At 40.9% G+C, this 27,447-nt stretch overlaps 2 protein-coding genes across 7 annotated transcripts; one reads left to right on the top strand and one right to left on the bottom strand.

The window, feature by feature from the left end:
* Window positions 1–248: 248 nt before the first annotated feature.
* On the top strand, window positions 249–4,382 carry c1qtnf13 (C1q and TNF related 13). The gene is made up of 2 exons (XM_033635693.2): window positions 249–383; window positions 2,549–4,382. The coding sequence occupies exons 1-2, from the start codon at window positions 353–355 to the stop codon at window positions 3,604–3,606; spliced, it is 1,089 nt and encodes a 362-aa protein (XP_033491584.1). The 5' UTR covers window positions 249–352; the 3' UTR covers window positions 3,607–4,382.
* Window positions 4,383–5,600: 1,218 nt separating this feature from the next.
* On the bottom strand, window positions 5,601–26,799 carry nr1h4 (nuclear receptor subfamily 1, group H, member 4). 6 transcript variants are annotated; one of them, XM_078168001.1, is made up of 11 exons: window positions 26,583–26,799; window positions 25,966–26,097; window positions 25,667–25,830; window positions 20,254–20,631; window positions 15,807–15,947; window positions 13,806–13,972; window positions 13,584–13,682; window positions 13,243–13,342; window positions 12,573–12,719; window positions 6,515–6,628; window positions 5,601–6,398 (listed from the first exon to the last, which is right to left on the bottom strand). In XM_078168001.1, exons 3-11 carry the CDS (start codon window positions 25,761–25,763, stop codon window positions 6,160–6,162), a joined length of 1,482 nt encoding a protein of 493 aa, XP_078024127.1. In that variant the 5' UTR covers window positions 25,764–25,830; window positions 25,966–26,097; window positions 26,583–26,799; the 3' UTR covers window positions 5,601–6,159. The 6 variants fall into 6 exon arrangements, with proteins under 6 accessions (XP_078024127.1, XP_078024129.1, XP_033491580.1 ...); XM_078168003.1 differs by having other exon boundaries at window positions 25,966–26,057; XM_033635689.2 differs by having other exon boundaries at window positions 13,806–13,948; window positions 26,583–26,796.
* Between the last annotated feature and the right edge of the window lie 648 nt (window positions 26,800–27,447).

Genomic DNA, 27,447 nt, shown 5'->3' with positions numbered 1-27,447 from the left:
GACCTTGTTTATCTAAATTGTCTGCTGGATTTGGAAGCAAAAGTTTCTCTGAAGTTGTAAACCCAAACTTTGTGTCCCACTGCTCCTCTATCTGTCTTAGACAAAACAAAGCATGAATTAGACTTCCACGAGCCAATAAGGCTATGGCACAGCTGCATTTTCACTTTTTTTTAGCACTGCTGGCTGAATGGGAGCTACAGATTGGAGGGGACTCGAAGCTCCTCCTCCTGGCATGTCTGTATGGACAGACACATTGTACCTTTGGGTGTCAGGCCTGTTACATGGGCATTAGCTGTGCAGCAAACTAAGAGGAACTTTATTTGAAAACTTGTCTATGTAGACGAAGTCCAGCATGCAATTTCTCTCCCAGCATATCCCAGCAGGTGGGTTTGATATTTCTGTTGGTTTCTCTTTTAAGCATGAAGTGGAAAGAAAGATGTATCTATGTATGATCTTTTTTTTTTGGTCTTTTTTTTTGCTACATAACATGGATTTTACTCAACAAGAAAAGAAAAAATTATTGAAATGTTTAAGTGTTATTTTGAAAAGCTGATTTTAATCTTGAGGTGAGAGTATCTGACTCCTATAAAGCTTGTCTTTTGCAAACTCACTCATTTCCTGACACTGACTTTGACTTTTCCACCACAGTTTAGGGCTAAATATCTATCATTAGTGTTTTGTAAAATATGTTATTATTACAGGCAACAGCGGAAACAGCCAGGTGTAAAATCTGAGCCTTTAATTACCACTCATGTTTGTTGCCCTCCAGGTGCAAGGTTTCCACTCATTTAGTTGTGACCATGGAAGTTTGTCAGACCAATCTAAGCTTGTGGCAGTTCATATTGATCTATTTCTGTAAGCAAACATTATGAAATATTAAAGCAAGAATAGCAAATTTGTTTAAAATAGATAATACGTTTCTATCTGAATCAGAATATGGCATGCTCTCCAATGTAGGTAAAGGTATAATGGCAGAATCACAGGAATGTACACAAACTAAGTCCCTAAAAAATTATTCTAAAAGCTTTTCATGAAAACATCAACATAATATGTAATGACAGATTTTCGGCAACTTATCTAAGAGGTATCTTTTTGCATTCTGCCCTGCCCCACCTCACCAAACCTCCAAAGTTTTCCATTGTTCCACAGACACAGGAACAGATGAACCAGCACCTAATCTAGTCCCTTCTCTCAGTGCACAGAGAGAACAGACAATATCAGCCACATTACAGGGGCTGTTGCTCCCACAGATCGATCTCGACAGGGCTCAGCCACACTTCCTTATCAACTTGGAATATTAAATATAGAGGCATTATGAGTTTAGCTTAGTCTGTTGCATAAGACTCATAATATGAGTTGTCAGCAGTAATCATCTTTTTGACCCCTTCAGATTTATCTTCTGACCCCTTTAGGAGTTCTGACCATCAGGTTGGGAGCTACAAGATTGGACTTTTACTTTGTACAGCAAAAACCAGAGGTGTGGACTCGAGTCACATGACTAGGACTCAAGTCACAAATCGGAAGACTTTAGGCTCGACTTGAAAAGTAAAAAAAAGACAGCAACTTGACTTGGACTTTAACACCACTGACTCGTGACTTCACTTGGACCCTTTTCTTTGAGTCTTTTGACTAGAAAATACTTGATACCTTCATCCAAAGACTAAAAAGCTGACTCAGTTGAAATTTACACAATTCATTTCCAGCAAGTCGACACTAAATTCTCCAGATCCACTTTTTTAAACCACTCTGACTGCAACCAGTCAAGTTGCAAGGGAGAACCACAAAGAACTAATGTTACTTCACTGAAATACAGTTGGAAAAAAATGATACCAAAGCTCATTTTGTTTGTGCACAAAAGCTATGCAGTGGTCAACAAAAAACTAATTGCAGTATGCAAAACATGCAAGTTAAAATTACAGACAGAGATACAACAACTTGTTTTAACAAAAACATTTAAATTTTGAAAAGCATTCATGATTATTGTAAATTTAATATATTATTACTCTGATGTTAAAATGGCATTACATTTTGTAAAATTCACTCTTTTACTTTATTTTATTTTTTCTATTTTCTAATAAAGCGATTACTGTACAGTACACAAAAAGTCAAGGGCACATTAACAGCCAAAAGAGATCATATAAAATAAGAACAAGACAAACGATAAAAACAAAGGGTATACAAACTAATTACACAAACAAAACAAAACAGCAACAACAAAAAACAAAAACAAATGGAAGACACCACGATTTCAAACTAATGGGTAAAAAAAAAGCAAGCAAAAAGAATCTGTATCAACAGATGGATGTGTGACTGACTTTTCAACTCAAACTCAAAGCTTAGGACACAGTACTTGCCTATCTTGACTTGGGATTTGACATGAGACTTGAGTGCAAAGACTTGAGGCTAACTCATGACTTGCCAAACAAAGACTTAGTCCCACCTCTAGTAAATAAAAACAAAAAACATCTCAGATATCTAACTCACTACAACTTTCAGAGACTTCTGTTTGTCATCTGTAAATGTAATTTCTTTGACTTTCTGTTTTTAGCTCGGTGGGGCGCACACCTGGCTTGTGTATTCATCATGATCACCTTCTCTGGACCAGCTTCACCCCTTCACGCCCCTCCAGTGGCCACAGGTCTCCGCTCTGCTTTCTCCGCCACACAAACCAACAGTGTAGTGGGAGGCAAGCAGAAGGCCGTGACCTTCAACAGGCTCATGGTCAACATCGGAGGGGATTTCAGTCCAGACACCGGTCACTTCCGCTGCCGCATCCCTGGGGCTTACTACTTCTCCTTCTCTGTGGGGAAATTTCCAAAGAAAATGCTCTCTGTGATACTGGTGAAGAATGGAGAGGAGGTGCAGGCTATAGCGTACGATGACTACAGAAAGAAAGGGAGGAAAGTTCAAAGCCAAAGCGTCATGATCAGTCTGAAGGAGATGGACACAGTGTGGCTGCGTCTACAGCAGAGTCCTCAGTATGCTCTGTACAGCAATGCTGGCCCTTACATCAGTTTCTCTGGCTACCTCGTCTATCCTGACGTCTCCCCAACCGGCTTCATCAGCAACCACCTGTCCCCATCAGGGCTGTCCTATCCAAACTGCCCCCCTCAGGCTGACCCCTCGGCCAGAGGTCAGACGTCAGAGCAGCCACGGTCTGCCTTCTCTGTGGCGCGGACCTCCACATTCATAGGTCAGAGTATTAGGCAACAGGAGAAGCCACCTCTGACCTTTGATGTGGAATACGTTAACATCGGGGGGCATTTCAACAAAACCTCAGGCCTGTTCACCTGCCACTTCCCGGGAGCTTACTTCTTCGCCTTCACTGTGGGGAAACACCCTCGTAAGGCTGTGTCTGTGAAGCTGATGACTGGGAAGGGCGAGGTGCAGGCGATGGTGTTCGATGAGGACACTTCAAAGAGAAGAGAGATGCAAAGTCAGAGCTTGCTGCTGGCTCTCCGCCGCGGTGACAAAGTGTGGCTGTACAGTCAGCAGGATGAGCGTTACGCTGTCTACAGCAACCAGGGGAGGTACACCACCTTTTCTGGTTTCCTGGTTTATCATGAAGCAGAAACAGTCAGCTCTGAATCTATTAACCCTTCATAACCCCATCTGTTGTTATTGTAGAAAATCTGTAGATCATTTCTATGTTGATGGAGCAGAAGAATAATTAATCTGTGGTCAGTATAGTGTAACTACTTAATACATTTTCTTTACAGTAACTCCAGGGATAGTTGTTGCCGAATGACACCACAAGATGGTGCTATGATACAGTTATTGACACTAACAACATGTAACGTGGTTATTTTTGTCCTTTAAGTGCAATTAGCTGTAAGACATTACAAAAAATGTGTCTATATAACAACTTGTAGATTAAATGGCAAATTTGGGTTTTGTTAAAAGATTAATTTACTTTTAAAATTCTTTGTACTTAGATGTTACAAAAAGTGTTTTTTTACATGTAAAAATGATGACTGCATGGCATGGAATACTATGTAAATGATGTATAGTTTATTAAAACCTACTGACTGTAAAAATAAAATTTAGAATACATCATGGTCATGTAGTGATGACAGGCTTATTGTGTAACTTTTATACTGTAGATATATCTGTATCTGTTTGATGTTTTACATTCAATAGAAAAATAAACAAATTCATACACTTAAATAAATTTAAAAGGTGTTGTGTCTCCTAATGTTAATATGATGCAGCTCACTGTCACTCACTCACTCACTGTCATTTAAATGTATGTTGTCTGCACAAACGTTGATCCTCACTACAACTATTACTACTACTACTGCTGCCACTATTAAATGCTCTGCTACAGTGTCTCTCCTACTGTACGCAGTAGCACCTGTATTAGCACCTAGCCTCCTGATACATTTGCCGCCCACCCTGGCAAAAATGATTGAGGCTGAGGCTGTGGTACTTGCGCACACACTGGTGGTATCTTGTGAAACTAGACGACCTAAGGCATCCATCAGTTCTAACCATGTTGATACAGCATGTCGGGATGGGGGCAAAATAATGTTCCAAATTTAGGCTAAATCTTGGTGAAGGAACAACTGGCATGTCCATTTTCAAAGGGGTCTCTTGAGCTTTCACCTCATCTGAATGAAAATGGGTTCTATGGATACTCAAGAGTCTCACCTAAACTTGTTTTCTCCCTTACAATCAATGCACTCCTTCAAATTAAAGTTGTACATTTGTCTTTTTAAGGAAAAGGACAACCAGCCTGTCTGATGAACCATGAATTGCCTGACATGTATAGATACGTTGAAATATTAACTAAACTGATATTAGTCCATGCACATCAGATAATTAGTGATATTAACTGTAAAATAAGAAACCAAAAAATATATATGTGTGCACTTCCTTCACTTTCCATATTGACAAAGTTTTCAACTAGCCTATGTACCGCAAAAGCATAAGCAAATTCCTGAAGTTTACTCTTGGCTTTTGGTTTTGGTGTGCCATCCCAAGATTTTCATGTGGCCCCATCTGGCAACCCCTATGAACCCCCATTTCTGGGAGCACCACTGATTACGCCTACCACAATTAACAACAACTACAGCAATAGCAGAGGTATACCAACAAAGACAGACACATATAGAGAAAGAGCTTCATGAAAAAGAGAAAATGGAGGAACCTAACATTAAAGATTCAAACCAATTAACAACTGTAATGGTATTAAAATAGTCCACAATGGCATTAAATATTCCTTAATCATATAAAACTGGCCAAAACGTATAAAAATACATCCTGTGGTTGAGGTGCATTTTCTCTGATACTCCACTGAATTGAAATATTAACAGAGGGTTTCATGTAGGAATCAATAAGGCATAAAAAGTCATTGTTTTTGTTGTTACAGTCTATCTAACAGAGGGCCATATTTCATCTGGGAGACTCTCAGGCATTGACATTTTAATCTTCAGTCAATGTTTTCAGTTCATTGTGATATTTTCAGAAAGATTAAAGAGGAGGAGGAACCATTATTTTCCAGATGTACCAGATGTTGTATCTCCTGTACTCCTTAACAATTGTTTCCTCTGTGCTGACTAATAGGTATGAAAGTAAATGTAAGAATGTTCCAACATACATTTTTTTCCTGTTAATCTGGTTGTTTATTGAGGCTGACAACTTTTGCGTACAGCAAGAACATGTGCAAGTACTGTGAGTTTTACAAATAAAAAATAAACTAAGCCATTATTAAACTCAATGTAATCTAAACTTTACACTTTCTATGAGCACCATCTTTACATTGAATAAGTTTCAGTTTGTACTCGTCCAACTAATAACTTTGGGACTTCAGCACTAAAGAGGATTTTTCCAGATCCCACCTTTGAACACTTTCCCCTTTGCACTGAAAACTCTGTCACAACATCTCAACGATGAGACTGAGTCTAAGTTGGCTGAATCACACAGTGGACAAACACGATGATGTTGTGAGTCATTAAAAATACACGAGCAGAATAAACACAAACAGTACTCTAAACCATTCAAAGAGTCAGGACTGATGGCAGCAACAGGTGATGCAGGGATTTCATTCCACATCCTCACATCCTCCAGTATAAATATGCCCTGTAGTCGTAGGATGACTGTCTTGCAAGTTGAAATGTTCGTGCTATCATCCCTTTGTTACGCCTTTCTCCTGGTGTGTCACTGCACGTCCCAGATCTCACAGAGCAGCGGTGTAAATTTGTGGTCGTTCATCCTCCAAGACGTGAGCATCTCTGCGTGGTAGTGGCTGAGTGTTCTCAGCTCCGTCAGACGGCCCAGGAGACGAGCAAAGTACTGCGGCTCCTGTGGGTGCTGCAGGACACACAGCTTCCTCAGCACGTCCAGCATGGTCTCCTGAAGTCTCTCGACAGCCTCGTGATCCTTCACATAAGGCCGATCTGGAGAGGATGATACATTAGCCTATTTTAATATCATAAGAATGTAGAAGACACGCCTTATATAGTGTCATTACAAAATACTTGTGGATCCTTAGAAGCTGTTGATGCTGGCTCACCTGGTGTTAGGATGGTTATAGTGGTGAGGAGAGCCTGTTCCTCCACCGCCATGTGGAGTTCACCGATGCTTTTGTAAAAGTTGAACATGGGTGTCGTGAATACTTCTGATATACCTGCAGAGAAATATGTCATAAATTTTCCCAAAACATACGCTGAATAGGCACAATCAAGCTCCCCTTAAAACCCTTTGATAAGGTAAAGTTAAACACAGACCTCAGATCAGTGATAACACAATGAGCTGTCTGTTAAGCCCCAGTTTAATTACTTATAGTGGTTTCAGCACATATACAACGCTGCATTAACCATAAGCAAGACAAGACGCTTTGTCACACCCCTCAGTGTGTGATACCACGGCTGAAGGCACCCTTTGGTGTCTGGTTGGATGTGATTAAACAAATGCAGACTTTCATCCAGGAAGAGACGGCTGTTCCTGTCCCATGGTTGATTAAAAATCAATGGTGTTTTAACATATTGTTAGGTAACTCGTGTCCCTTTGTCACGAACTGATGTCACTCACCTGACATACTTACATCATGTTATGTACTTATTTCAATCCAAAACAGCATTTTTTTTCTAAACCTAACCAAGTGGTTTTGTTGTCTAAACCTAACCTAAACCAAACTTTAACTACATGTTCCAACGAGTATGCATCTCATAGAGATGCCAAAGGGTGTCTTCTGCATTGGTATCATATGCAAAAGGCACAACAAAGTGGCAGCCTGGGATAAGAGCGCATTGGGATCAAAGATAAGTGGTTACAACACACACGACAGAAAAACAGCATGAGTGAAATTGTCAAGAGCAACTTTTGTTGTTATCAATCACGAGATTATGACTTTTCATTTTAAATGCTAACTATCTTCATAACTTTCTCATATGATTACCTCACATAATAAGAAGTGATCTGTATCTGTATCATAGACTGTAAAAATAATGGACATAGCTACTGTGATGTCACCCACTGGTTTGTGAACTCCCATTTTGAAGCCTCAAGTTCGACATTTTGGGTGTCGCCATGTTGTTTTTTTAGAGCCAGAAGTGACCATGTTTGGGCAAGAGGCTGGACTGTGGAGGTGCAAAGGGGTGGATCTGAGTGAGAAGCCGAGACCACTATCAGCAGACGGCCTGTCACTCAAAGCGACCCGCCCTTCGTTATGTGCAACTTTAAGCCTCAACAACATTTAAATGGGTAAGTTATATAAACATTCAGCCCCTGTATAGTTGTCATGAGCAGGAAAAATAGCTACAGAGACCAAAACTGTTTTTTGTTCCAGCTATCATGACCTGTCAAGCCCCTTGAGTTCATGTTTTTTTTGTCATCCCTGTGTTTCCTGTTTTATCTAAGTAACCATTGTCTAGTCTTGTTTCAGATCCCACTACCTGTCAAGTTTCCCTCCTTCATGATTACTTGCCCTGACCTAATGTATTTCACCTGTATCTCAGTGTATTTCACCTGTGTCTCATAAGCCCTTTTTAAATAGGAATTGTGCAAATTTGCAGGAAAGCCCAATCAGTCTTTTTTCAGCATTGGCAGTATAAAAACAAAATCAGGGAATGTGGCAAAATGCCGCCTGCCTACTTTTGTTTATATAGAATGTGCCTTTTTCGGGGCAATGGGGGGCGTGAGCAAGTAACAAAACGTGTAGCTCAGCGTGTGACGTAACCAGTGACGTGGGAGGGAAGCCTTGGCTAGTCAGTCCTTTGGCGATTCTCTCGTAAGTCGATCCGTTCTTCACCGTTCCCAACATCTGACGGTTAATGGCCTCTTCATTTGCGAGGACAAGGAGGGCGCACAATTCCTTGTCTCCCCAGTTGCTCATCTTTACAGTGTCTGTCAGGTTTGCGTTTCCCTCTTGCTACTTGCTGCTCGCTAATTCCTGCTATCAGCTGTTTCCTGTTTATCCACTGCCAGTTGCTCGCATGTGCGGCGTCATCAACAGCTCCTCCCACAAGTCATCAACAGCCCCTCCCGTTGTGGAAGGGCGCCTCGGTCTGTTTAAACCAAAAAGGTTCTGCCAATATGACTACCCTACGAGGCGGAAAATTGAGCACCTCGGATCAACTTGCCAGTCCGGCTCTGTGTGTCTAAACGCTAGCACCTTGCCGGCAAAACGGCCCAACATTCATGGAAAATCTGGCACTTTAAAAGGGGCTATTGTCTCCCTTGTCTTAGAGTATTTAAGTTTCTGTCTTCCCCTTCTTTTTTGCCAGATCATCTTTACCATTGAGTGAGAATTCCAGCGTTTTTTCCCAGTGTGTCTTGTTAGTGTGTTTTTGACCATTTTTGCCTTTTGTTGTAGAATTAGGCATTTTAAAACAGCAATCTATGGGGATTGACTCCCCTCTGGAGCCAGCGCCATGTGGCCGTTCAAATATCTGCAGTTTTTTGCACTTCCACAATGGCTTTATTTTTCACCACTTGAGGTTGCCGCTTGGTTTGTATGCAGATGATGTTAGTCTATATAATGCTCATGTGACAAACTAATCTGATGAATGATGGTGCAAATGTTGCGCAAAAAGCAATGCAGGACAAAGAACAGTCAACACATGGTGAAGAACAAGGGTACAAAACATTACAGGAGGAAGAGCAGGCAAAAAGCAGAAGGATCCCATCTTGCATAACAGTCTGCACTTTGAGCCAGGATACTCAGTCAACAGTCTGCCCTAATCTGTTATTATTCTTCACATGATGATCACACATAATCACAAAGAAAATAAACTCGAGCTCACACAGAAAGGGAGCTGCAAGTCTACCTCTCCCAGTAAAGCAAATATTCTGTGGTGTTGCTTACACACTGTGCATTTCTGACCCGTTATCTAGCGTTTTTTGTTCAGTAATCATTCAAACAGAACTGGAGAAGAAGACAAGACAGGAAGAGGAAAATCAAAAATGCAAAATACAGGGTCAGATCAGGGTGAAGGCTCCTTTATGATCAACATTAGATACGTATATGGACATGGACGGAGCCTTCTGTCTATTTTTTGTGTTAATTTTGTCCAAATTTGTTTACATTTTGTGAATGCTTACACACAGACAAAACTGAGCAGTAGCACAGGAAATTATCGGGGCAGTGTAGCATAGTTCAAGCGAGATTCGACCGTACGATACGACAAAGACATTTGAAAATGGCATAACTGAACGGATCAGTAATACTGTGAAAAGAATGCTCTTCTCATGCACTGTTCGTACGTATAGCTAGGAAAAGTAATGCAACACAATTCGTGTTTAACCCACGTAATCAGGCAGACCATTGTGACCATTTTGTGATGGGGGTAAAGAAGAATTAGTCTGCATTAGGAGGCTTTTCTTCTTTAGGTAATGATTCAACATTAAATAAGGATGGTTATTACAAACTACTCTCTATATAACTTCAAATGTTTGCATTCACTTTGCTCTTGCACACTGGCAACAGTTCCTACTTCTGATGCTCTTCAGTCTAGCAGAGGCTGTCTGTCTGCTCGGACACATCATCAAGCATTCAGAAATGCCAGCGGGGCTCAGAGGGAGAGAAGTGGACAATAGCACTCTTGATGTTTTGATAAGGAACAATGGTCTCTTCAGACAGCTTTGCTCCCTTATTCTCCCAGACTGGCCTTTAGTGTGAATGTCTCTTATCCCCACCATTCACACACCAGAGCTGCGCTGAGGGACCCAGCGCCTCACACACACACGCTCCTGCCATCACTGTCTGTCTAACTGTCCAACGTGGTTGACATAATGACACCTCGCATACATATAAATGATTTCTTAAAACCACCAAGCAGCAAACTAGTTGATATGGGACATACTGTATGTGTAAATATAGGCTGCAAATGAAATATAGGAAACAACTTATATGGGTTTCAATAAATGAAACACGATGCCACTGAAGAGCTGCTGGCTTTGAATGCTCTCCTCTACCTGCCGGCATGCCCACACACACACACACACACACACACACACACACACACACACGCCTAAACTGAGTGTAACTGTACCCAGTGAGGGTGTGTGTGCATGTGTAACCTACACCCAGCCAGAGATCAACAGGTCAGCACACATCTCCCAGCTGCATCACACAGATCAGATCAATTATTAAAGGAGGATCTGACTAGACCTGACAGCCCGGCTGCAGGTGGAACTACAAATGTCACCATGCTGCATGTGTAACCTGCTGGAAGAGCAACGCACCAAAGACTCTTGAAGGTCATGAATTAGGAGTAAAGTTATTCTACTTTCACACTTTGAAATGACATGGCCGTGGCTCAGTAGGTAGAGCAGGATGTCAACTAATCAGATGATCAGCGGTTCAACCCCAGACTCCTTAAGTCCGCATGTTGAAGTATCCTTGAGCAAGATACTGAACCCCATTTTGCTCTGACTGCTGTTCCATTGGTGTGTGACTGTGTTAAAGCTGTGTAACAGGTGACACCGTATATGGTAGCCTTGGCCACCAGTGTGTGAATTCGTGAATGTGACTCGTCGTGTAAAAAGCGTTAGAAAGGTGCTATACAAGTGCAGGTCATACACAGTATGTTCTATGAAACAGTGCCTCACATTTTATGGATCACTTCATAGAAATAGAATGAGAGCACTGCATCCATTGTAACAACCTTAACTTCCGTAGAACAGACTGACTTGCATCACGTTGCGTACTCACTGAGGTGAGGTTTGCAATAAGGACCAAATGAGCAGTGGACTAGCTTCCTGTTTCTTTTGCCATTATTTGTATGTTTGTTGAAACATGATGTAACGCTACTGTAGCTGTCTCTGAAACAAGTAAGAGTCACAGCTCAGTGGACAGCTAAGAGGCAGAGACTGCAGGGATAAACAAAGTGCAGGTCAACATATATTCTCATCGAACTCAGTGAACTAAAGGGGAACAACAACTGAATTGAAAATTCCAATATGAACATGAGCTACTCTCTCTCAGAGCCAGAAACCAGAGAAGTAAGTCTCAACTTGTTATGGCATCAGGTATAAAGTCTGGAGACAGACAATGAATGGGAGCCTGATTTGATGGTGTGGCCGTTTCTTTCTCTTTTTTTTTTTTTTTTTTACCTAAATGAGCTCTTTTCGGTTGTACAGATCTTAGTCCTGAAACAGAAAATGTACCCATATACTCAGATCATTGCTCTGGGTGCTCTCTGTGTCATCTCGAAAATCTTTCCCAATTCATTGTCTGTTGAGCAGCTGCAGACTTTATACCCTATGACATCATAAATTAGAGTTTTAGCAACCTGGTTGTTGGATTTAGGAGAAAGATTTACTAATGTTTACCAATAATTTTGAACTCTCTTAGACCATAGTAATGGACCTGCCACTCTTCCAACCACTCAAATTGCTTTTTACACTCCAAGTCACATTAACCCATTCACACACACACTCACACACTGGTGGCCGAGGCTACATGTACACGTTGCCACCTGTTACGCAGTAATAAATCTGCATGCTCTCACACACCGATCGAACAGCCATTGGGACGAATTCGGGGTTCAATATCTGGCCCAAGGATTCTTCTGCATGCAGACTGGAGGAGTGAGGGGATTGAGCCTGCTGATCTTCCGATTGGTGGACGACCCGCTCTACCTCTGAGTCACAGCCGTCCCAAACATGAATGATTTTTGAAAATGGGTGTAGTTCCCCTTCAGGAGTTTATTTCGACCAATCCAACAGAGTTGGTGATTGTTGGAACGGCGGACTAATGAATTGATTAACAAGACTAACTAAGAGGGTTTTGAAGTGTTTTATTTTGTTTTAATCGAGTTTGATTTAAGTGCGTTTTATGATGAGTTAAAAAGGCAACTACGCTATCGTTAGTGTAAGTTTGCTGAGAGAGAGAAACTTGGATTGGTGTATGGTTGTATTTTTTTGTTTAATAAGGAAAATAGGTAAAAGAATAGGCCAAAACAGAGTTCTCAAACCAGTGAATGTCACACCATTTACAGCCTCACTGATGTGTTTTGTCAACACAACAACTAGTCGCCATTTTCTTTTGTATTTGTCAAACAACCACGCAACATTTTATTGTCCTTTCTATCATTCTTATTTTCATGGGATCACTTCAGTCGACTCACCGCTCTTGCGTATCCTCTCCTCCAAAAGTTCTGTGTGTCCTTTGGGCATCTTTCTGTTGAAAACCTGAGCTGAGCGCAGAAACATGGCCTCCACAGCCGAACCCTTCAGCAGAGCGATCTGATCCTCACGATCCAGAGACAGAAAGCCTGCCAGAGGTGTCACACCACTCATTACATCCCGCATGTTATCATCCATGATCCTAGTATTATAACAGACTATATTCTATACAGGGTTCCCACACTTTTTCATGAACGTGATTTCAAAACTTTCCTATGACTTGTCAAAGACTCATAATAATTGTTTTGTTTGTATGTTTTGCCGGGCGTTTTTCAAACATATCAGATTTAAACTCCAGTTAAACATAATTTCAGCTCACTTGCAAACATGAATAGAGAGGAAATGTGGGGAGAGAAATCCAGAAATGTACACAAAACATTGTACACAGAAAATACACATGCCGTCATGTTAAATTACGTGTAAGGCTATCCATGTCAGATTACTGTAACAATTCATTACACACAACAAAATTCCACGACTTTTCCAAAACTTTGAATTATTTTTACCACATTTATGACTTTTACAGGCCTGGAAAATGTGATTGTAAAATTCTGTCACTTTTCCATGACGTGGGAACCCCGTCTGTAAGACTTTCAAAACAGGCAACAATACCTGGAATGTTTTTTGTAAACTCCACCAGAACTTGAACTTGACTTGTTGCCATTTCTGTCAGTAGCAGGAAGTTTTCTTCTGCGCTGTACTGTTCTTGTAGCTGGAGGTGAAACAACACAAGAAAACAGTGTTGGAAAAGATCAGATCGACCAAGCTGCATAAAGTCTACCAGCAGGCTACTCAACTATGATTAGTGGCAATAAAGATCAAAGCATGTCATCATGTGAACTTGAGTTTCTCAAATTTAGACAGACTAATTTATTGGATCTTTTATCATCAATAATTCAAATAGAGAAAAGTAAAGAAAAGTGAAGTTTGAAGTGATATTGAGGGTAATTTACCAGCTTTTTGGCCACGTCTTGAGGAATTTGATGTCTGTTGTAAGCATCTACGATGGCACTCACAAGCGCCTGCTGCTCTTTGGTGATTTCCACTTTTTCCTGAACAGACAACAAAACCCATCGTTAAGTGGTGACACATTATTTGTCTCAGTTTATATGAAATACTCAGTGAATTTAAAGGAAAAAAAATAAGATGGAAAAACTGCAACTGGTTGTGATCACCTTTGACAGTTTGGTGGTTGAGGTGACCTGTTTGCTGTCCGTGTTGTCCGCGCCCTCTGTCTCGTCTCCAGTCGACTCTCCCGGGGAGGCCTTGGTGTTCTTCCGCAGCCTTTTAGACTTACACTGGATCTCTGTCAGCAGGCCTGCCGGCGGTGATGAAGGCTTCACTATGTGTGTTAAATACCTCACAGCTCTTTAATCAACAGCATTTGCAAGTGTTCATTTTCATTTATAATGAGGCCGTATTAACATTAGAAACCAAACGGCAGAGTGGAATGAGAATCCTAACTGTAATGTTCTGCCATTAATATTTCAACAACATATATTATGTGCAGTCACTTATCCATAAGTTGCAGCTCACATTTAAATCAATGCATAATTTATTGATTTATTGTCTTGTTTCATTAAAGTCTACCTTATTGTTTTTGTTGTTTTACTTTTGCTGCAGGACTGGCCACATTTTCCATTAAGGGAAAATATATTTTCATTTAACCATCCTTTGAGTGATAACTTGTTCTCACACTAATGTATGAATGTAAAACCTTGCTAGTCCAGCCCTGTCTCCCATAAGTTATGTTTCTATACAACTAATGTGAAACAGCAAATGTGTTCTGAGGGAAATGTTATGCAGCGCAAATTACGTTTTCTATTAAAGACATTAGAGTCTTGTTGGCTCATAATTTCTTGCAGTTCAATGAGGAAAAGACAGACATCCTTCTCTTTGACCCCCCACAACCTCGATCACGTTTTCGCCTACATCAGACCACATGCAAAGAACCTGGGTGCTGTATTTGATGGTGATCTGAGTTTTAACAGGCAGGTAGATTTTGTCAAAACCATCTCCAAAATTGGCATTTCCCATCACCAACTAATCTAGTTAAAAAAACGCAGCTGCCCAGTTATTAGAAGAAGAAGAAGAAGAAGAAGAAGAAGAAGATACACTTTATCAATTCTTGAGGGGAAATTAATTTTTTGTCACTATGTCATTATTTTTGTCATATGTGCACAGGCTTGAAAAACACACACAAACCAGATCTATACGTGCATTAAATGGAGAGATGATGGAGCAAGGGGGCTGCCTTGAACGGGTGCCCCGAGCAGCTGGGGGTTCTGGGGGGTGGTATGTTTTGAAACATACAACTCTAATTTCTGGGAGACAGGCTGGCTAGTCCTCTACGTTTCTGTCTGACTTTCTAAGTCCTAATAAAAAATGAATTTCTCTCGTAAACAAGATTTGAGAGGAAAGTAAGAAGAGTGAACTCAATCTCTCATGTAAATTAGCATCTGTCTTTTCACTCCATGACTGAAAAAGTCTACTTTGTGGAGCTCTTATTGCTCCAGTGGGTAGAGTCATGAAGGCCTGCCACCCTGCAATATTCATCACAACGTGCCTGCACTATTTATGAGCAACAGGAGTCCAGTCCATCCTCCTGTTCTTTGCTACTGACAGCTCCTATAGACCCAATAACTAATCGTCCTCCAACGACTCAGAAGGTACATGTTCACAACTTCTGTCTTCATATTGAGGTATCTTATAAGGTAGCTTATGAAAACACAGAGGGTGACATTCCCAAATAGAAAGGTGTTCAGAAAAAAAGACTTAATGGCAAATTCCTTTTAACAATATCAGCCTCTTTGAAGGTGTTAATTCCTCCTAAATGGATCTTAAGTTGTCTGTTTAACTGCTTCTATTCCTGTAACAGTAACAAAAGCTGGACCTTTCTGTTGTGTGATATGTGGCATTTAATCCTCCAGTAAAATTCAACAGGCCGTGCCAGAATGGAAAATGAGGGAACCTTCGACAGCCTCTCTCTTGACTCCACTAAACAAACAGCAAAGTGTGTGCATGTGGATGGTGCAAATCAGTTTGAATTGATGGATGACAGTGAGTAGAAACAAGTCTACAATTCTTTCATTCCCTGTCGCATTGATTACCGATCGTTTCTGCATTCAATCAGCATGAACAGGAATGAGAGTCTCTTAACGATCAGTGATACTCACATTCAGCCAGCATGCCCATCTCCTTGCACTTTCTTAGCCGACACTCCTGGCATTTCCTGCGCATGTACATGTCCATCTCACAGTTCCCGCCACTCTTGCATTTGTACACAGCGTTCTTGGTTATGCTCCGTCTGAAGAAACCTGAACGTGGTTGACAAAACAAGGAATTATCACGAGCCAGGTACAGAAGAAGCTGATACAAAGTCAAGCATTTTCTGTTGGTCCACACTTTAGTACAGAGCTGGAAAGTGACTGAAGTGAAATGGTAGGCCTATATAATATTCCTAACTATGTTTTATTTAGTTTATGATCACCTGAAACTAAGAGTCATTGTGTCTTTTGTTACCTTATACTGAGCCGTTTACATCGACATACAGAGCAGGTTCTCTTCCACAGAGTCATGTTGTTTCTACAGTAGCTAAGAACAGACAAACCAAACACTGGCTCTAGACAGGGCCATTCACATTTTCACGTTGACCACCATAGTTCTCCTACACACTTAGCACAGGGGAGAAGTTTCAGTTTTACAGCCTCACCACTATATGCCACTAAGTCCTGTGCACTAGACCTTTAAGTACTGTTCATTCCCAAAGTGCTTGTGCTTAATTATTTCCATTTAATACTACTTTATACCGCTACTCTGCTCTTCACTCATTTTTCTAACAACATTAAATGCCAACTATGGTTACTAGTAACTTTGCATTTATCTTGTGAACATGTCTGAATGATCTCCACCTCGACCAACAGCAAGAGTAAAAGACTGCTTACCCAAAATGTATCAGGGACAATAATAAAGTAATAATAAGTATATATCACAGTATAAAACAACACTATGAAAGAGTCCATTCTGCATATTGAGTACTTGTAGTTTTGTATATCAGATTGTTTGGATTTTTTTTTCCACTTGGGGGCAGCAGAAACAACAAACAAAAAACTGACCAATTATCATCTTTTAACATGCTAGCAACAATTTATCTATACACCCAGTGGACACGGAGCAACATTATCATTCATCTGGACTCATGTTTCTGGCCACCCAATGAACCTGTGTCAAATATTTACTGTCCTTTTAGCTCTGGTTTTGGTCTCCACCAAATCCTGCAGGAAATATTTGGCTCTTCAGCTACTAAATGCTCCATGAAGGCCCTGTTTACAACACCATGTATCTTGGGTGATCTGATCACAAATGGACGGTTCTAAGTACAGGTGAGAATGCACCCGATGCACCCTCAATGTGTCTTGAGATTTGATCGCTCGGACCACATTTGGAGGTGGTCTGGCCAGTACATGGCCACATTCTTTCAGCAGCATGTATACTAATGTATCCTGGGCCACATTAAAAGACCGCCTATTCAACTGATGTCCTGTGGCTATCACAGCAGAGACAGAAGTCCTGGCTCTCCTTTTGATCATCCTTTGTTTCATTCCCAGTTGGCTCTCAAATCATGTAAGCTAGCTTTGTCCATGACATCTGAAAGTTTCAAAAAGTGTGAAAAAAAGAGTTATTTTACAGGCAATCTGGAAATCCATTGGTTAAAAAAAAAAACAAAAAAACACAGCCCAGAGTTTTTCGACTAACGGAAGTGCAGGGGCCTCGGCGATCGCTCACGCCCTTCACTTCTGGTGGTGTCCCCAGGGAATCGCCATGTTGTTTACAAATACTTAGGGTAGAAAACCAACAGAGTTTAGCTATATGTCACATTTTTCATGTCACTATATCACCGTTTAGACTAATCTGATGTTTGTAAAGTCTATAAACACAATGATTGAACAAACATTACTATTTCTGTGTGCACGATTTGTAATTAATAATATGGTTATCGTAGATTAGCTGGGCTAACCGTTAGCTGTTAACGTTAGCCGTTAGCGGTGTCTGTAATAACCATAGACTATAAAAATAAGGTAATAACTCAATAAACGGTTGGTGAATAAAATATTTTTTCCAGCAGATATCTTAGTTACAACATGATTGAGCTAGCAAAGCAGTTTTGTGTTGCTATGTGTGGTATTTATTCAGTTATGGGAAATCATGATGTCTAGAAAGCATCAGTGGCTGCAGCTGACAGGGACAGTTAGCAAAGCTAACATCAGGACATCATCTGTTAAAATCCTCCCGTTGTCGGATACGACATGAAACTACTCCAGTTAGCTCAATCATGTTGTAACTCAGACACCCGCTGGAAAAAATATGTTTTTTCACTTGACGAGATGGCGTTTTGGGTGGAGCGGTTGCTATGGACGTGGAGCTTGCTGTTTCTGTAGGTACACATTTCCTGGGGACACCTGCACGTCTTGGCCATGCCCCCTCCATTGTGATTGGCTAAAGTGCAGCATCGTTCAAACTCAAAGCCCCCCCCCCCAGTCGTCTTTCACACAGGGCTGCCAACAGATTCTACAATGTAAATTGCAGAATCTGTCTTGAGAGATTATATTACAGGTGATTCAAACTTCTTGGGCAATTTGGGTTGCCTGGAACACACCAAATATTAAACCCCATCTGTATTGCACACCTGCCGGTTAAAAACGACAACGTATTGGGGGCAAATTCAATCTGAAGACAGTGTGAAACAGTGGGCAAAAAGCTTTGAGGCTTTCTCTTGTTTGGAGAGTGTGTTGGAGGTCATACCCAATCAGCGGTGTCGTGTATATAAACCCACAAAATTAAAAAGGCAGTGTGCTTGCGTAACACAACATACACAACAGTGTGTTCGACACACCACCATTTACGTTTAAACGTTTTGTTACATTTTGTCGAGGCTGAACACCAGGTCAAACAGAAATGATGTAGGTGTTAATTCGCATATAAAGCAGGAAAGTGAGAACTGATCACAAGTGGTGTCTCAAGTTGCATGTAGAGATGCATTCTAATGCCAGGTGTGAGCAGACACATGTAGAGCTGTCCACTTGTGATCAGATCACCCAAGATGCACCTTAACACCATGTGTAAACAGTGCGGTTCACCAGCTAGTCATGTGCTGTGTCTGTCAGGCGTTCGGTGCTGTGCAGGTAGCGTGCAGCTGGGTTTTAGTATTTTTTTTAGTGAAAACAGCTGACTGCTGGAGCTCAAAACACAACAAATGAGAACAATGTGAGTGAATCACATTGCAGACCAGAAAACTAAAACAATGAGATGGCAAAATGCTCCATAGAGCTGATTATATATACTGATTATAGCTGCTTTAAGAATATTTGGTAGATAATCCTTCTACACTTGAATTTTGGATTAAGGACTTGTCATTTTGGTAGTTCTACTTTTACATATATTAAGTAAAGAATCTGATCTTTTTCTGTCATGGCTCAGTTTGTACTTCATGCAGATCTCTAGTTATGTAACCAGAAAGGGTCACTGACAGGCTGATATAAATGAAATTGGTAGGTTACACACAGTTCTAATAATGTCACAGAGAGAATCCTGTGAACCCGGCTGGCAAGGTCCCAGACATTGCAAAACACACAGACACACAGACACACACACACACAGAATAACTTTGGAACAGTTATTAGACATTCTGACATCGAACATTAAGCAGAATGACATGCATTAGCGTAACTGAGCTCAGGTTGCTCCTGCTTTGTGCTGCAGAAAGCTGAGAGGGAACCCAATCTGGCAGCAGTAGCGGGTAGACCTGAACCTATTCTCAGTCAAATGGCAGGAGAGGCCAGCCGCTGTGCTCCTGGCATTGTCCAGCCTCACAGTGTGGAATTACACTCATATCCATTCACTCGCTGCGTTGGCAGAAATCACGACAAATTCACAGTGTCATAAAAACACGGGGGCCACGACTCCCCTGTCACCAAATGGATCGTTCTCACGTGGAGAAGGGCTGTAAAGTCACTGTAATATTTTCTCGTGGTTTGTTCTCGTTAAATCAGCTCTGATATTTTATTTAGCTCAAGAAGTCAGAGCTGACGTTGATGTACTGTATGATTGCATGGATTTACTGCCTGTCCCTGGCATGTAATTAAATATATGATCGACAGCTTTATGCCACTGTGTACAGCAGTGGCAGTGATAGCTGTAAAGTATGATTCAACAACCTTTAATCTGTTTTTATCAACAGGCAAGCACACAAACAGGAAATAAGATGCAGCAACGAAGCATATTCCAGACAAAGAATTGCCACTTATCTGCCCCTTGGTCCGACCTAATAAGCGCAAACAGCGTGACCAGTTCTCTTGTATTAATTAAAAATGACAGATGTGTTAAATACTCCTCACCAGCTGCTGTCTGGACTGTAGATATGAACATCCCTGTCATAGGTGGCCTCTAAAGTCAACAGCTAAACACAATAAGACCATTTTTTCTCTGTGGGTCAAATGTCACTCTCCGCTATCGCAGCCTTCATCAGTGCCCAGACATGTACTTTAAACCGTACAAATCCCAGACACTCTTTTGCAAACAAATGCAAGCACTGCATTTAAATCCCAGCTCACTGCAGCGCCTCACCTTTACATCCCTCACAGGTAAGAGCGTTATAGTGGTATCCAGAGGCCTTGTCTCCACACACCACACACAGTTCCTCCCCTTTGACCCTTCCAGCCTGCGACATGTGCCGTGTTCTCTTGCACACAGTGGGCACCACAGCAGACACCTCCTCCATTTCAGCATCATAGCCGACCTCCAGGGGTCCTTTCCTCAGTTCATATATCCCTGTGTGTGAGTACCATTCGTCTCCGTTGTACTGAGGGTAGTAGTTCTGACTGGAGTAATATGGTGTGGAGGGCATGGTCGGCTCCATCGATGGATACTGCATGCTGGGATAGCTGGCGAAGGGCAAGATGTCGGTATCCTGCAGGAGAGGACTGCCTTGATCTGCAAGAATATCTGAGAGAGAAGATAACGAGGGACTTTAAAACTTTTTAAAAACAACAAACAGAATCTTAACTCAGGTCCACTTAATTATTTTACTTAGTTTTTAGTTGTGGCTTGTGGCCTCCTTTAGTGAATGGAGATAAACTGTCATGAAACCACATTATTATCGTCATTCTCACTGTACATGCTGCCACTTGGTGACAAGGTTTGACTTTATAATTTTATGGGACGCAAACGCCACTCTCCCAGGTGAAAGTCAGTGTTTGTTGCCTTGTTTGTCTGTTCTATGTTCATTATGTCTATCTTCATAGTATCACTCAGTGCTTATAATGCAGTTATTGTAAAGCACTCCGTGCTGCATTTCTTGTGTAAAGGTGCTATATAAATACAGTTTTATCATTATCATGATAACATGGCATAAATATGGAACCAAGTAATAACTGCTGAAGTTATCTCCATGTGAGAAAACTTGAGTTGATCTTAAACTACCCATTTCAAGGCCAAGACTTAACTTTCACTCTTAGTGAAGTTGATATAACACAACATAATAAAACTTGGACAACCATAGAGCATCAGAAAGCAGCCAAATACCAAAGGAACTTCATTTAGAATAATGTCAAGTCAGTATGAGTAAATTTACTTTTAGATCCCAAAATTAAGTTTGTTTCAGAAAATGTAAAATTTGTTGAAGACACAAGTTATTAAACCAGCAATAATACATTTTTGGGGGCACGTTAAGGTCCAGTGTGTAGGATTTAGTGACATCTTGTGATGAGGTTGCAAAACTGAAAGTCTCCTGTGTGCCAAGCGTGGGAGAGAATTACAGTGGCCAATTTGAAAACGTGAACGGCTCTATTTGGAGCCAGTGTTTAGTTTGTCTGTTCAGGGCTACTGTGGAACAACAGGGGGCTTTACAGTCTGTGCAACATGATACTTCATGTGAAATCATGAAAACCTCAGTTTTCATAAGGAAAAAGTGCACAAGACAAGTTTATTGCAAGTGCCTCTCTGCAGAAGCTTGTAAGAATAGGAACTGGCTCAGCAGTAGTCGGTAACACACACAACTCATATTATAAACCCATAAATGATTAACAAAGTGCTTGCACAGAGAACACTGTGTCTTTCAGAATCACATGTAGCCTCTTTTGGATGTTTCAACTGTATCCAAGAATAGTTGTCAGGATGAAAATGTTGTTTTTATCATCACTGATATTAAGAACAAGTGCAGCGTATTCACAACATGATACCCCCTTAGAAAACAGCCAAAAGGCAATGGTTTGAAAGACCACGTGTAGTTTACAAGAAGAGACACTCACATTAAATCTGTTCTTAAAATAAACTGACACACTCAACACAAATGCAGCACCTGTAGAGTACATGTAATACTGACCTCTTGAAGACTTGGTGTGGACCATGGCCATCTCTGTGTGACCGAACATGTAAACTATCCAGAGACTTCACTCTCTGACCCCAACTCTCCAGCTGTGGTTTGTAGATCGGTCTTTCCTTCACCTCTAACTAACAAACCGTCTTCCATTAATTTATCTATTTATGTTGGGATAGACGTGAAACAGCAGATCAAGTACTGAACTCCTTGGCGTTTGCTTGAGAAATCCCAAGAAGAGCAAAGGTTGCCACGGCTACTCATTAACCACGCAGTCACATTTCTTTACATCATTTCAAGTAGCTGGCTAATGACTGGAGTCATTTCCAGATTTGGGCAATGGTGCCAGCTGACTGCCGCTGTATGGTGCTGCTTAAGTTTGTAAGCGACCAGACATAAATTTTTCTTTTTTTTCAATTGGTTCAGTCAAGTTGTCATTCGTATTGCAACCACTTGGAGTGACAGAAGATTTTAATCATTGGTCTGTTATCATTAGCTTTCTATTCCACTTCCCTGCTTGCTTTCTAACCAGTGAGTTTCACTCACTCTCAAATGCAGCACATCGTGTTACGGTGTCACAACTCACTCTGACAGGTTGAAGGTGTGCCTTGTGCGTGAGTCAGCCTATAAAAGAAGTGAGTTCATTGGTTGTTGTGACTATAACTGTACAGATTAGCCTCACACCACACTATCTGAGATCCTAATAGAGTGCCCCAGGGATGACGCTTTTCTGTAGGCCAATGCAGAAGATCACACTGGTTCCCTCGTCAAAAACAACTCTTCACAAATGAACACCACTTTCATGATTATTGAAGCCTAAATGCAATGGCCAGATGTAAAAAGCTAATGATAGGCTATAGACAAACTACGCTACGGTCTCTTGACTTTACGCCACCACCATTACAAGACTGCAAAGCTGTGTTTGGTGCGCCTCGGCATGATGACGTTCTGTAGTTTCTTTAGGCCACTTGTTAGCAACAGCCTTTTTTTTAAGACACATAGAAGCTCAGAAGTTCATGAGCGGGGTATTTGCTGATGTATTTTATGTCAAAAATGAAACATAAAAGTCTCTTAAGCTTGTGTCAACCACAGACCTTATTTCAGGCTTCAAACCAAAAACCCATTGACTCTGAGATGAGGGAACAGTGAGTGCTAAAATGCTAACTCATTTCTGTGTTTTAGGACTCATTCCTGGCGGACTCTATTGCATGCAAATATTCCTCCTAAACACAAATTTATTATATTTTTTTTAATCTAATCTTAATTTCTTTTCTTCTATTTTTGCATTGACTGTAATAAATTGCTTACTTATAATGTAGTGATGATGGTACATTTACGCGGGCTTTGTGTGGTAACTCCTAGTAATTAACTGTTTGGGTATATTGTCCTCATGTGTGCTATAAATTACATAATTTACACATGACATGTCACATATCATCACAGCTCATCTATGTAGGTAGTTACAAAGAACAAGGGGCAGCTGTGGCTCAAAGTAGAGCGGGTCGTCCACTAATTGAAAGATCAATGATTTGATCCTCAGCTCCTCCGAGGATGTCTTGGGCAAGGTACTGAACCCCAAATTGCACCTGATGGCTGTTCAAACAGTGTGTGAGAGCGAGTGAATGGTTACTGAGTAGCAGGTGGCACTATATAGGGTAGCCTTGGCCACCAGGGCGTGAATGTGTGTGTGAATGGGTGAATGTGACATATGGTGTAAAAGCGCAGGACTAGAGGACTAGAAAGGCGTTATACAAGCGCAGTCCATTTACACTTACTTGAGTACTGTACTTAAGAACATTTTTCAAGTATCTGTAATTTGAGTATTTCTTTTAAACTTCTGACTTTGACTCAACTATATTTCTATGAAGGTTTCTGTTAGTCGTTACTTTGAAGTATAGCTATGTAGTGTGGGAGAGAATTTTCTTTTATTAAAATGTGACAGTCACAGTAAACTATTCAGGCTGTTCTCATTCACTGTTTGTCTGTATACCTACAAAAAGTAATGCACCACAATTTGTATATATCCCACGTAATCATGAACCAGTAATTTGTGTATAACCCACATAATCAGGAAGGCTGCGATCACATGACCAATGTGCTGACAGAAGAAGGGAAGAAAGTACAGAACAAAAGTCAACATAAGAAGAGAGGTTGGAGTGGTGGATGAGCAAAACAACACAGGACTTTCCCCCAGGACACCAGTGTTTGAAACCAAGTGACGTTATTTTAAGGTACATTGTTTCCATGTTACTTTTCCCTAACCAAACCTATGTGACTTTACATCATCATTCATCACTGCTACATCAGATTTACGCAACTTTATATCAAGTATGTAATGTAGTTCGTGGGGTGCTACTTTGGTTGATATGATGTGAACTGTTGTATTTGTATTTTTGTAAGATATCATACAAATGTTTTTTTTTAGGATATGTTGAACTACTCCTTCTACACCTGTCAGTCAGCTTCAAAGTGCTTGCTCCAGTTTCCTCACCACCAGAGCACCCATGGTCATTTCTGTAGTCCATGTTAGAATTTTTTAAATGAAGACAGAATAATATTGATTTGAATCTTTGCTCTTTTCACCATAAACAAAATTCATCACTGCCCACAAAATTCACTGTCCAACCTGAGAAAGCATGTCAAGGTATATTAACATTTTTTATTCCAGATAGACATGTTTAAACAAAGTTTTCTGTGATTGTAGTAGTTGCAGTTTTTATGCTATAGTTGGTCAAATGACTTGTAATGGATTTTCATGGATTTAGCCACATATTGGGCAGGATCCTGTGTGAAGGTTGTTTCAGAGTCTTGTATTAAAATAATATTTGAGTATCAATACTTTTGACTCATGTAATGGAGTCGTGCACGATCATCAGGTTCAAGACCAATCATGACATTCCTATCAGCTGTTTAAATGCTAAACAGCAACTGTTGACATGCTAACACACAAAAATATAATAGTGAACATGACAAACATTGCACCTGCTAAACATCAGCATGTTAAAGGATTACTCCTCCCACAAAATGACCTTTTAAAATCAATAAGTCATACTGTGTTACCTTGACTTTGCAAAGAAAACATTGTTTTTCTAGCATATCTCCATAGAAAACAGTGAACATATTGATGTACTGACTGACTGGGGATGACGTTTAACAACAGTAAAACTACGTCAAGACATCCGTTCACAAACTCTCACACAACTCGTGCAGTGAAATCTAAGTCTCAGTTATCCAGTCGTATGCTCAGCACTTACTGTACAACACAGCATTTTTGCCAAAAACCTTAGTACTGGAGACTGGCTTTGAAGAAACCATAAAAAATTCACTTGCATTTTAGTTATAAATGGACAGGTTTTGATAAAAAATGCATGTTTGATAATTTGATATAGTTTTTGCTGTTGTTAACTGTGGTCCCTGATTAATCAATAAATCATAATGTTTACCATTTTCCGCAGAGGCATGCAAAGAAGGATTCGTCACGAATTCAAGGTAACACGGCATGACTAACAGACTTACAAAACATCATTTTGTGTGGTGAAGTATTCCTTCAGTGTTGTCACTGTGAGCATGTTAGCATACTGACATTAGCATTGAGCTCAAAGCACCACTGTTTGACTGTAAACTCCTCTCTTGTCTTTCTGTGAGCTGGTTGAATAGACTTACCGAACAAGTGGGAGCTCTCTGAGATGGGGAATTCATCGCTGGGTGGGATATGCAGAGGTCCCACCACATTGATGTCGGGGCCCACCCACTCATTCATTCAGGAGGGTCGTCAGGCACCAACTCAGGAAACACAGGTTGGACTGGGTCAAAGTAGCTGTCTGCCTCTGTTTACAAGCACAAAAGTAGGATGATTTGTGAACCATGGTGAAGATTTCCTGAGCAAACCTATAGCCCTGCATGATCCTCTGAAACCTACAGTGTAATTAAACATCAGCCTTGGAGTCTCTACATCAACACACCTGACGGGTCTCCTCTCCCACACAGGGAGGAGATGTTCAGTAGCTGCCGGCAGGGAGGTGGGGGATGAAGGTCAGGACACAACAAGGCCTCTCTATGAGCAAGTCATGGAAAGCGTCTTTTCTTTCTACCTCCTGTCAGAACGGTTATCATATTTCTCATCATATTACATATTCAAGTACACATTGTGTTGTTAGGACTCACTTGACAGGACGTATCACAGGATCAGTGTCGTATTTCTTAATGTGATTTTACTGAACATAATTTATGGAAGCATTCAGTCTTAGTTAGCAGATCATTTAATAATATAATAACTCTAGATGAGCTTGAAGATATTTGTGAATAACAGAGACACTTTTAAACTTTTCCAATCTGGTGAAAAGGCCACAACATGTGAAACATTACTTTTATGGACTTCACCTGCCACATTTTGTTTTTAATTAACTCAGTGTAATTTCCCCTGGGATCCAGAAGCAACCCACAAGGATTCAGAAACCTCCAGTCCAATCTAACAGCCCACACACAACAGCCAAACATACCTCAGGCACAGTGGCACGCCATGGACTCATAAGAAGTCACCTGCTCACCAGTGAACATGAAATATGTCCAGAGTTCTTACCTTATCCCGCTCTGTTGATGTCGAATTCCTGTCCGCTAACTTTCCACTTTTTCAGCCTTGTTTCTGACATCCACGCCGTGAGCTACAGCTCAATCAATATTTGCTAATGAACATTAAGCTGCTTGCGTCTGGGCTCCAGTAAGAGCATGTGTGACCAGTCGAGGTCAGGGAGAAAAGGATGGTGGTTATTAATTAAACTGTCCATTCCTGTCAATGTCATACCACCCCCCCCCCCCCCCCCCCCCCAAAAAATCCTCTTTATCTCACCAAGACAAGGCTGCCTCATGAATTCCCCAGCAGACCAGAGATCCCACCCACACACAAACATCACACATGGAACATACATCCAGTCTTTAGCAAACAACTGGTGAGTAGAAGTGCTGCTATCAGTCCAGTAGTTTATAGTTTTTATCTCTAAAATAAAAACAGAGCATGTCTTCTTTCCACTGCAACAGTGATTTCTTCAACATTTTCAGGAGGAATTTAAGGCTATCATGGAAAACCACTGAGAGCAGACTGTAGCAATCGTTGCTATCCGTCCTTGAACTGATCAGTGCCATTTATTTAATCATGTCATCGCAATGTGCGGTCTGCACCAGATTTATTTACATTGGCACTTTCATACCTGAGCGTACCTGCCCTGGTGTCTGTGCTCTCCAAGATGGACGTACACATCTCATCTTTATAATCCTTCATTTGTCCAAAAAAACAATAGTTTAATCATTGATGGGCTGTTGCTCCATCCAAAGAGGCCCTTCTGAGTCAACAGATAGTCTCTCTGAAATAAATAGAACCTTTGCCATTGGCTGCCAGCTGTTTGTGGACTATCTGGTCTGTGTTTGAGAGCATGTGGGGAACGAGCTGA

The sequence above is a fragment of the Epinephelus lanceolatus genome, chromosome 5 (assembly GCF_041903045.1).
Source record: "Epinephelus lanceolatus isolate andai-2023 chromosome 5, ASM4190304v1, whole genome shotgun sequence".
Taxonomy (NCBI): domain Eukaryota; kingdom Metazoa; phylum Chordata; class Actinopteri; order Perciformes; family Serranidae; genus Epinephelus; species Epinephelus lanceolatus.
The sequence above is the reverse complement of the archived record's forward strand: the minus strand, read 5'-3'. Positions and strand labels throughout refer to the sequence as shown.